Below are 12478 nucleotides of genomic sequence, written 5' to 3' on the forward strand. Positions count from 1 at the left end.
GGTTATCAACTTTTGCTAAGACATATTCAATTTGTCTTTCTGTATGACTAAGAATAGAGAAAATTGTAATCATCAGATTGAAGCCGCTCCCCCAAATTAAGAAACTCTTATTAATGAAAGTTCGGGTCATTGTTAATTTTGAGTATCACCGAAAACGAGTTGTGTCGTGTGTGATTAATCTACTAAGTAAGAAAGTAAATGGATAATTTTGAACATAATCAACCAATAAAGTATCAAATTCACCTAACTATGCAACTGTAGTCAGCCTTCTTCTTTCTTCAAGAACCTCGAGCTATCCCAAGGAGCTTTTTTTTAATAAATAAATTTTTGAAGCTCCAAAGGATTTTTTAATTAGAAAGTGACAAAACATTTGTTTAAAAGGAATTATCTCAGAGTCTCCACTTGGCATGTAATCTCGGTGTGCCACGTCACCATTTAAAAGCAAGTTTCCTTAAAAACATATTTGAGATGTCCATGTGGTACCTGCAATCAAAACAACACAACAAACAAAATTTTCTGACTTAGTTTGCACTAGGAAGATTTGTGAGTTGTTAGCAAAATTGTAAATCACCTATGCTATTGATAAAGGATACAATGATGAGAGAAAAGCTAAAGACTCGACTAAGATGTGCGTCTCCTGTGAGTAAAACTAAGAAACTTAGACTAGGAAATACATCTCCTTAGAGTAAAACTGAATGACCCAATCTAGGAAGTGCGTCTCCTAAAAGGTATAACCTGAATGACCAAAACTAGGAAGTGCGTCTCCTATGAATGAAACTTGAATGACTCAGACTAGAAAGTGCGTCTCCTAGGAGTGAACTTGAAGTAAAAATATAAACTTAGCATGACTAAACTAAAAACTGACCCTATTCTCCAGGCGGGACCCCTAAACTCAAGAAAAGCTAAAGATTAACAACTTAAGAAAACTAAAAACTGACCTTATTCTCCAGGCGGGACCCCTGAAATAAAGGACTGCAAAGAATTAACAACTTAAGAAAATCGAAAAGTGACCATATTCTCCAGGCGGGACCCCTGAACTTCGAAAAAACTAAAGATTAACAACTTAAAGAAACTAAAAGCTGACCCTATTCTACAGGCGGGACTCTTGAACTTAAGAAGAACTAAATATTAACAACTTAAGAAAACTAGAATTGACCCTATCCTACAGGCGGGACCTCTGCACTCAAGTAAAACTAAAGACTAACAACTTAAGGAAAATAAAAACTAACTATATTCTTCAGGCAGGACCCCTGAACTAAAGGAATGCTAAAGATTAACAACTTAAGAAAACTAAAACAGACCCTATTCTCCAGGCGGGACCCCTGAACTTAAAGATTAACAACTTAAGGAAACCAAAAACTGGCCCTATTTTCCAGGCGGGACCCTGAACTCAAGTAAAACTAAAGATTAACAACTTAAGGAAACTAAAACCTAACCCTATTCTCCAGGCGGGACCCCTAAACTTAAGAAAACTAAAGATTAACAACTTAAGAAAACTAAAAGAGTAACCCCATTCTCCAGGCGGGACTCCTGGACTAAAGGAATGATAAAGATTAACAACGTAAGAAACTAAAAGCTGGCCCTATTCTCCAGGCGGTACCCATGAACTTAAGGAAAACTAAAGAGTAACAACTTAAGAAAACTAAAATTGACCCTATTCTAAAGGTGGGACCCCTGAACTAAAGGAAAACTAAAGATTAACAACTTAAGAAAACTGAAATCTGACCATATTCTCCAGGCGAGACCCCTGAACTAAAGGAAAACTGAAGACTAACAACTTAAAGAACTAAAATCTGACCCTATACTTCAGGCGGGACCCCTGAACTTAAGAAAAGCAAAAGACTAAAAACTTAGGAAACAAAAACTGACTCTATTCTCCAGGCGGGACCCCTGAACTTAAGGAAAGCTAAAGATTAATAACTTGAGGAACTAAAACTGACCCTATTCTGCAGGCGGGACCCCTAAACTTAAGGAAAGCTAAAGATTAATAACTTGAGGAACTAAAACTGACCCTATTCTACAAGCGGGACCCCTGAACTTAAGGAAAACTGAAGACTCTTCCGACTATGGAGAATGCCTAGGAGGTACGGTTCTTCTCAACTAGGAAAATGCTTAGGAGGTAATGGTCTTCTCAAATAGGTGAATGTCTAGGAGGTAAAACCCTTCTCAAATAGCCTTTGTGCTGGCAAAATTTAGGCACGACACCCAAAACTTTCAAGCTTCCAAGCTTTGATTTGGACATAGTCTTCGTCCCTGTTTCAAACGAAGAAAACTTGTGAGTTATAAACATGGTGGTTGGTTTGTGGCCATGACCTCGAGGGCTATTGCTCCTTCACTTGCCATGATAACTTTGATTTTAACTTGGAAGACCTTGCTCGTTATTGACTAACTATTTTTCTGTCAACTCTTATCACAGAAAACACCTCTGATCCGTTCAAACCCACATCCCTCTAACTGTTGCATTATGCTCATGAATTAACATTTACCGAACCTTTGCATTTCACATGAACCCCACAACACATCAATTGTCGCCAACTCAGTGCGCATACTGCTCTTTCCTGACTTATGCCGCTTTGATGTGCTAGTCAGACTCTGCTTTGTTGCAATTGGAAAGCTGGTAGCAAATTTTGAAGTCATTTCTGACTTGTTCTGACCAAACAGATTCAAAAAGAGGACTTAAACAAAGCAAGAGGAACATAGTAAGCAGACAATGGAAAGTGATATCTAACAAGAAAATTACAAAGTAGAAACTTATCAGATATGGATACCAACTCTAATGACCATGACATGCATTTTGGATTAAGCGGCCTAATCTGTCAAGCAAGTCTAATCTTCCACTCTTGTCATACCTCTAAGCTGTGAAACTAGGCTTCAATGCTCCAATTGTCCTATCTAATTCACAATCCTTATTCGACTTGTGGTTCCCCGAAGGATTTTCACCATTAAGCCTCTCCCATTTTGTCCTTTATCTCAACTCACCGTCGCCTTATGGTGCCCGTGAGGGTTTTTACCAATAAGACTCTCTCATTTTGTTCTTTTCTTCTTATTTCCTCTGATTCTGTGGATGACAAGGTGTTGACCATGGTAAAAATATCATATGCTCTTGGTATGTCTAACTCGGCACTCTGAAGGATTATCTGGAAGGTCTTTTTTGGATTGTAATATAGTTTTTGGACAGGGTTAGAAAGAAAGAAAGTCATGAAGGCTCAAATTCAAACTAAGACAAAATGGGGTATAACTTTATAACTTTTGGAACCGTCTTTTATAGAAAACAAAAACTTTTGCCCCAATTTCTTTTGAAGTGAGAAATTTCAGAATTTTTGACTTGGTGTGACCGAACCCTAGAGTAAGGTTGCCTACGTATCTCGTTGACACAAGAATCAGGTCGAACGAAGTTCAAAAGAATACTTTTTGTTGTTGCTTTTTTTTTCTTTTTCTTTTTTTTCCTTCTTTTTCTTCTTTTTTTTTCTTTATCTCTTTTCCCTTTCTTCTCTTTTTGTTTCCTCTATTTTCTTTCGGGATGAACTTCTAAAACAAACCTTATGGGGACATGAAATTTTTTAGTGACTCTAACTCGATTCCAAAAGAGGGGAGGTCAAAGAAATTAACACATGCTCAAAGGGTTACAGAATGGTATAAAGTGTTTAGGTAGCTGAAAGAGGGCCTCCCAATCTCTGAAAATGCCAAGTACAACACATGCAACTTGAGGATGAAAAATGAAGATCATGCACAACATTTCTTTAGCAACAACATTGATATCACTAATATGCCTTCCACTTTTATTTAGTGCCTTGTCAAGTACTGAACTCTCGTTGGGTGATTTCTTTCTCACAATGGATACCTTCTGTCAGTTTGGGAAACACTCCCTTGGCTTTACCTTGTAACTTGAGATACACTTGAACTCAAAGTTGCTTGCTTCAAATTGTCTGGGACGCACTCTCTTATAACAAATTCTTGTCGTCCTATTAACTTCCCAAACTATTTGCCCCATTTTCACATAATTCGGGCTTTAAATAATCTCAAAATGTCCAAATCTTTACTTATTTCCCTCAAATGTCCATGTTATCTTCAAACCTTGTTTCATTGCTTCACCATTTGACTAACTTTTAAGATCAGGCTGAGAATTTCAGGTGCATGTCATGTCACTAGAGTCACCATGAAAAGAACTATAAAAGGAAAAGAGAACTAAACAAAAACGGACTAGAAATAACAGAAAATAGGAGATTGCATTATACAGATAGTGAAAGAGTTTGAACAACAAAACAAGCAAAATAAAACTTGGGTTACAACACTGGAATGACCTAAATAACACTAAACGAAGTAACAAGACTAATCGAGCTAGGAAAAATAAAAGGATAGAAGTGTTTGAGCCACAAGACAATATCCGGATTACAACCTTGAAATAACCCACACAACAGAAATGATAACAAAATAAACCACCAAAACTCCTCCCTGGCTAGCCAAGAAAGGAGTGTATTTCCAATTACCAAGCTCGACATCTTAGCCACTGAGTTGCACATCGACATTAGTAGGACCTTCATAAGTCTCCGTCACGTTGACCTTAGCGAATAGCTTTTGGGTCCCTTTTGCCAACTCGTTCTTGAGATCAACTTCTGGAACCGAGACTGATAGCACAAAAAACTTTGCGGCGAGTGGTTCGCCAAGAAACTCAGAAGAGTTTTCATATTCCTTTCCAACACAAATCATGCCTACCATATGCGTCTTATTATGAACAGGCAATGGGCTTTGGCTAGTATCCGCTGCATCTGGATTTTGCACGATAATGTCACATGCATCAATAAGTTTCTGGACTGATCTTTTCAAATTCCAACATCTTTCTATGTTGTGCCCCGAGGCATTAGAGAACTATGCGCACCTTTGAGAATAATCAAAATTCTTTGGAACGGGTTCAACATTTTTATTTGAATCGGCTTCAACATGTCCAATTGCCTCAACTTTTGGAACAAACTAGCATATGATTCTCCAATAGGAGTGAAAGACTTTTCCTTTTGTTGTTGCCTTTTCATTTTGTACTCCGACTTCGGTTGGAACCTCTTGCGGGTAGGTGGTTGATATGCTTGTAGAGGTGGGTAAGATGTTTGTGGAGGTGGTGCGGGCCATTGCGGGTCTTATAGATGTGGAGCATATGACGGTGCATTGTAGATAGAGTACTGGGTAGGTGAGGTATGACTTTGGGGATTTTGTGGATAGAAGTAGCATTGGGGAGGATTATCTGGAGTACGGTGATATTCATGGGGTCGATGTTGAGGCTGAAAGCGTTGAGCAAGAACGCCCATTGGATCTTGTCGTTGGCGGGGCTCAACAACATCTTTTCTATTTCTCTTTCTCCCCCCCTCCTCCCCAAACTTACTAAGATGTTCTGAATATCTTCTGTAGTACCTTTCAATGCAGAATAGCTCTTGATTTTGCCTGACTTGATTCCTTCTTCTACTATCTCCTCCATTTTTACCACATCATTGAAAGGTTTACCTAAAGCCGAGATCAAATGACTGAAGTAGGTGGGTCCCTGAGCTTGTAGGAAAAGCTTAACCATTTCTTCTTCATCAATCGGGGGACTGACCCGAGCGGCTTGTTCCCTCCATCTGAGCCCAAACTCCCTAAAATTTTCTTCGGGTTTCTTTTCCATCTTAGATAGGGAGGAGCGATCTAGGATAATGTCTATATTGTACTGAAAGTGTCGAACAAAATCTTGAGCCATGTCATCCCATGCATACCACTTACTGACAGATTGATGAGTATACCATTCCAAGGTTGCCCCACTCAAGCTCTCACTGAAATACGTTATCAACAACTCATCTTTCCTGCCAACACTTATCATTTCACTGCAATAACCTCTCAGATGGGCTAATGGATCTCCACGCCCATCATACAAGTTAAACTTTGGCATTTCAAACCCACGGGCGGATGAATATTAGGAATTATATATAGGTCATTATAAGACATGTTAATCTGATTTCCCGTGCCTTGTATGTTCTTTAAGGATTGTTCTATACCTTTCAGCTTTCTGGATATCTCATCTCGCTCTTCTTTCCTTATGAACTTTTCATTCTCCACATGAGGCTCATTCTGAGAGCTATGATTATATGAGTCCGGGACCTGGTAGGCCAACTCTGGGGGGTAGTATTGGGTATTAAGAGGTTTGAACTGGTGTTCACTGTTGGATCTATGAAAGAAAGGTTGTTGAAAAGTTGTGATAGTGGGAATAGTGGACATGACATGAGGGCTATTTTTGGGAAATGTAGTTGGAGGACGAACAATGGAGATACTAGGGAGGTTGGGAGAGCTATGATAAGCGGGAAAATCAGGAGAATATGGTAGATCATCGGACACTATGACCGGAGCTTGGGTGAGGGTAGTATCTCGGAAGCTAGGTGGTGGAGAGGGTGGTGCCTTCCCGGTCATCCAAGCGTGATACATGTCTGCCATGTGTTGTCTTAACATCCTTACCTCTTCAACTAACCCAGTGTCTTGTTCAAACAATTATCTTCGAGCACCAGTATCAACCAACTCAATTTCGTTGTCGTCTGTCATTGCCTTTCGACTTTATGTTGTAAGAAAGAGTTACCAGTTTAAGAACCACAAATCAAGCACCCTTCTGCTATAATGAAGATAACAAATAGGAACAAAATGAAGTCATCACGTTAGCGTTAGGGAATTTGACATAAGATAATCTCACAGTACATGCAATACACCTAGTCATAGTTATCGGTTCTAAAATGACTTCGAGGGTACGAAGGTTATATTGACATCATCCCAAGTTCACTCTTCTTACCCCTTTTCCTCTTCATTATTTTTTCTTGTTGTAATGACCCAACTTGTCATTTTAAGAATTAACGCCCCGTTCTATGACTTAAAGTCTCAAGAAGTTTCGTAATATGTATTGTGACCCGCGGGTGTGATCGAGTTTGATTTTTGGAAGATTCAGAAATAAATTGAAAGAACAATTCTTATTTAGAAGCTTAAATGGAAAGAGTTGACTTTTGAGCAAACGACCCCGTAATAGAATTTTGATGATGTCAATAGTTTGTATGGTGATTTTGGACTTAGGCGTATGTCCGGATTTGGATTTGGAAGTCTGTAGTACAATTCGACGCATTTTGGTGAAAGTTGGAAAATAGATGATTTTTGGAAAGTTCGATTGAAGGTTGAAAGTTTGAAAACGAGGTCGAAATCCGATTCTGAAAATTGGAATAGGTCCGTTATGTCATTTATAACTTGGGTGCAAAATTTGAGGTCAATCGAACTTGATTCGATAGGTTTCAGCATCGAATGTAGAAGTTGGAAATTTCATAATAGACTAAAGTTTCAAGTGAGTTCGCACAAGACCTAACTTCAAATTAGCATAACTCTCATGATACAAAGTGTTATATGGTGTATTAGCTATAAAATGAAATATATTTGAGTCTAGTTTGTAACACTTCAACCCGTTCGTCAATTGGACATTCCTACAAGAAGTTATGACCAAATTACCAAAGGCTAGAAAAATACGATTCTGCGACCAATTCTGCGATCGCAGAATAGTTATGTGATCGCAAAACTGCTTCTGTGACAGCAAACTGGTTGCAGAATGGACCAGAACAGACCAATTCTTGGCACCGACTTTTGTGGCCATTGTGCGGCCCGCATACCCATTATGCGACCGCAGACCTGCTTTCGAAGGGTTAATTTTTCTATTTTTATAACCCGACCCAATTTTAATAAATATCCTTTGGGGCTTATTTTGGGGTATTTTTCTGAGGGTTTTATAGAGAGGTAATAGAATTTTAGAGAGAGAAGGACGGAACCTAACATTCTAATCATCCAATCTTCAAGAATCAAGGAAGCTAATCACAAGATCTTCATCTAAGAGGTAAGATTCAACCCCTAGTCTTCAATTTCGAGTTTGGGATAAAAGATTGGTGATTGGGAGTATGATTCTTGAGTGTAAGAGTATTATGTATATATGCTTGTACCAATAAGGTTTGTGGGAAAATTGTTGAAATCAAATAAGTAAAGATTGGGTTGTGGAATGAAGGAAATCTTGTAGAGAGCGAGTCCGCAGATCCATCGAGGGGCTCGATTATGATCTTAAAATATACATGGCTCGAGAGTTGCAAACGGATACTCCATTTTAGCAAGTAGTGGAGATTGCGAGGAGGATCGAAGGTGTTCTAGATGAGGAAAGGGAGTATAAGGAGGCCAAAAAGTCTCGAAGCTCTGGAGGGTTCAGTGGATTTTACTCCTCAGCTATAGCCCATTATGGCGGAGGCTCGAGCAGTCGGCCAGCTCAGTCCGTACATCATATTACTCGGGGTGCTCCAGTTAGTTCTTATAGTGCACCACCTACACGAGATTCTTACAGTGGTTATTCCAGTTATCTGGTACAGACTCAATACGAGCAACCGCGAGCTCAGAGGGGTTGTTATGAGTGTGGTGATACTAGACACATTATGAGAGATTGTCCCAGACTTGGGATGGGTGGATTTTATCAGAACACTTAGGCTATGGGCCCCAATGCAGTTACTACCCCACGTGCACAACTAGTTAGGGGTGGAAGACAGGCGGGTAGAGGGCGCCCTAGAGGGGGAGGCCCATCCCGTTAATATTTTCGCTATGGTGTGGCTGAGGCCACTACACCAGATGGTGTCGATACAGGTCTGATACTTATTTATTATAAAATGATATTTTTCCTTAATTTGATTCGGTTCTGAATATCGAAGCAAGTCCTCCTAATATGCTCCACTCATGAGTGAGCTTCGTACTCCTGAAATCTACTTATGTGAATAGTCTTGTTGGGAGTTATATGGAGATAGTTATGTCTATCATTATGTGTTGGTCACTAAAAATAGCTGTGAGGATAAAAATGACTTTTGTTAATCATTTCGGTGAGTTTGATGTATTTTCCGGATAATTGATTTCAATTGTGAATTATATTCCCTACCGGTATGAGGGTTAATTATGTGTTGTGATTTTGTTTAACAGAAATTATTTAAAAGAAGAAAATGGAATGTTTCGATTGGCACGATGTGCATATTACTTGTGATTCAGAACTGAGGATGAGATCCTCACATTTTAATATGATTTGATATGTTTAAACCGGGCTACGAGCAGCAGTGAAAGTTATATAAGGACGAGATCCTTGTGATGAAAATATATGTGTTTAAATTCTCCCTTGTGAAATTAAATTTGTACTATAGTACTTATAGGGAGTCATACCTGTTAGGCTTATTTAAAAAGTCCTATATGAATTTCTCTGTGCATAATTTGACAAATTCGTGTTGTAATTATGGATTTTTAGCTTACGAGGTGAGTGCCCAGGTGGCATAAAAATGTGACTCGTTAATTTGGGTAAATAATTATGAGGTTTTCATGCCTCGTGTCTCATTGTTAGTAAAGTGGAGGGTGGAACGAGATTTTTGTTAACATGAGGTTAATTGGCGATGTTGTAATCGATTATGAACAACTATTAAGACCAGAGATGTGGTTATGGGCATACATATGATGTGTTTCATATCCAGATATCATTATGATAATGCAGTGCTTGTAATGACGAGATTAGTGTTATTGATATATACATTGTGGTGCTTTGTTGGGTTGTGGATGTGTTGTTAGGAGTTGTTTTGGTGTTGCTCGGGCAGGTGGATAGGCCCAATTACAGGGGAGACTCTACCGAAATTTCTGAAAATTTTTGGGAGTTAGTAAAATTTGGGGGATTGAGACGTGCGAAAGAAGAGATAAGTTATGTTATGTGTTTGAGGGTGGATTCTACTTCTCATTCAAGGGCAAATGATCCTAAGTGGGGGAGAATGTAGCACCCCGGAAAAATTTCGAAGTACTTAACACTATCAAGAAAGTTGATGTGTGCGTAGGCACGAGTTGCTATAGCCAGTTGAGACTAATATCGTGCGTTGATGTGAAAATCAGGCATTTTGAAAATGTTTGAAGTGTAAGAAATTGGTTTTAAAGTTTATAAGTGTCACGACCCGAAATATTTTACCGACGGGACCGTGATGGCGCCTAACATTTCAGTTGCTAGGCAAGCCAATGTTAGAGAATTATTAAATCAATTTCTTATTCTCATTCGGTAATTAACAATAATTAACTAAGATGAAATATAATATGTGCGGAATATCATAAAACTGTATTATTTACTACCACCCGGATCTGGAGTCACAATTCACGAGTATTCTAGAATTTACTACAAGTAATAGTCTGAAAGAAATACAACTGTCTAAATGAAAGAAACAGTAGAACATAAAAGATAGATGGGGACTTCAAGGTCTGTGAACGCCGACAGATCTTCCTTGAGTCTCCGGACAGCAGACCAATAGAAAAATCTCGATCAACCCGAGTCGGTCTCAAAATCTGCACAGAAAGTGCAGAGAGCAGTATCAGTACAACCGACCCCATGTACTGGTAAATGTCGAGCCTAACCTCGAGGAAGTAGTGACGAGGTTAAAGCAATGTACCTACAAATCAACCTGTACAATTTAACAGTGTATATACAAATAACAGAAATGAAGAACTAAACAGGAAATGTCGGGAGGGGAACATACTGAGGGGAATACAAGATAAAGAACTACAACATAATGATCACCGGAGCAGTCAATATACTATGAATCAACAGGAATAGTGAATACAGTAAGAAAAAATGCACGGCATCACCCTTCGTGCTTTTACTCTCAATCTCACCATAACATTAATAGAAATGACACGAAATCACCCTTCGTGCATTAACTCTCATATCATGGCACGACATCACCCTTCGTGCATTAGCACTCACAATATGGCACGACATCACCCTTCGTGCATTAACACTCACAATATGGCACAGCATCACCCTTCATGCATTAACACTCACAATATGGCACGGCATCACTCTTCGTGCATTAACACTCTCCCTTACCATAATGCAATGCATAAATGACAACAATGAGATAGAATAGCAAGTACAAACCTTACTTCAACATTTGGTTCCATAATATCAATCTCAACTTTGAAATAAAAATTCAATTATCACCAGAAAATCCGTAAACATGATAAGAACGATAAATTGAATAACACTAGTATAACACATAGCAATTAGGCATAGGAATGAGACAATATAAGAAAAACTGAGAAACATGGAAAAACAGGTAAATTGATGGCGCATAAGTACTCGTCACCTCACATATACGCCGCTCACATGAATTTCACTTAGCAAGTAATCTAAGGTTCCTAATTCCCTCAAGTCAGGTTTAGACACAACACTTACCTTGCTCCGAAAGCCACTTAATTCTCAATCACAGCTTTTCCTTTGGAATTCACCTCCAAACCACTCTTATCTATTCAAAAATGACTCAAAAATATCAAATATTGCTTAAGAAATCAATTATATTACATAAATTAAATTTTCCCAAAATTTCCTCTAAGAAGTCAAAAAATCGACCCCGGGCCGCTTGGTCAAAACCCGAGGTTCGGACAAATATTCTTTTACCCATTCACCCCCGAGCCTAAATATGTAATTAGTTTTGGAATCCGACCTCAAATTGAGGTCTAAATCCTCAAATTTTGAAATTCCTAAGTTCTACCCAAAAATCCTAATTTCACCATAACAATTATAGATTCTAGGTTGAAATCTTGTTATAAGATGTAAAAGATTGAAATAAAAGAGTTAGGAATCACTTACCTATGATTTGGGGAAGATTTGGTCTTTGGAAATTCACCTCATAAGGTTTAGGGTTTTGAAAATATGAAAAATGGATGAAAAATCCCGTTTAAGTCCCTTTTACTCAGCTGCAGGTGTCGCAATTGCGACCTGAGCTTCGCAAATGCAAAGCTCGCAAATGCGAAAGAACACTAGCAATTGCGATGCCCTTCACAGTCCCACTGCCTTCGCAAATGCGAGGAAAGTGTCGCATTTGCGACTACTGAATCTTCGCAAATGCGACTAAATGATCGCATTTGCGATCATTGCCCTTCCCCGACTCCCTTCGCAAATGCGAAAACTATTGGACCAGCTTCTCTTCGCATTTGCAATGAGAAGCTCGTAAATGCGAACCTCTCAGAGGTCGCAATTGCGATGCCTGGTCTCGCAAATGCGAGATCAAAGGCCTGCAATAATATCAGATACCCAGCAGTGTTTTTCCAAGACAAATCTCACTCTGTAGCTTATCCGAAACTCACTCGAGCCCTCGGGGCTTCAAACCAAACATGCACACAAGTCTAAAAACATCATACAAATTTGCTCGCGCCTTCAAATCTCCAAAATAACACCTAGAACTACGAATTTAGTACCACGTCAAATCAACTCCGTTTCGCACCAAATTTCACAGACAGGTCTTAAATATCATAATGAACCTGTACCGGGCTCCGGAACCAAAATACGGACCCGATACTAACAATGCCAAATATCAATCAATTCTTAAAAACAAATAATTTTCAAACTTTTAATTTTCATCAAAAATTCATAACTCAAGCTAGGGACCTCCGAATTTGA

The 12478-nt window shown here is 38.9% G+C and overlaps 1 protein-coding gene across 1 annotated transcript; it reads right to left on the bottom strand.

Annotated features, from left to right (window-relative positions):
* Window positions 1-4500: 4500 nt before the first annotated feature.
* On the bottom strand, window positions 4501-5908 carry LOC138908650 (uncharacterized). Its single transcript, XM_070199331.1, has 2 exons — window positions 5401-5908; window positions 4501-4766 (listed from the first exon to the last, which is right to left on the bottom strand). The coding sequence occupies exons 1-2, from the start codon at window positions 5906-5908 to the stop codon at window positions 4501-4503; spliced, it is 774 nt and encodes a 257-aa protein (XP_070055432.1).
* Between the last annotated feature and the right edge of the window lie 6570 nt (window positions 5909-12478).

The sequence above is a fragment of the Nicotiana tomentosiformis genome, chromosome 3 (genome assembly GCF_000390325.3).
Source record: "Nicotiana tomentosiformis chromosome 3, ASM39032v3, whole genome shotgun sequence".
Lineage (NCBI taxonomy): Eukaryota > Viridiplantae > Streptophyta > Magnoliopsida > Solanales > Solanaceae > Nicotiana > Nicotiana tomentosiformis.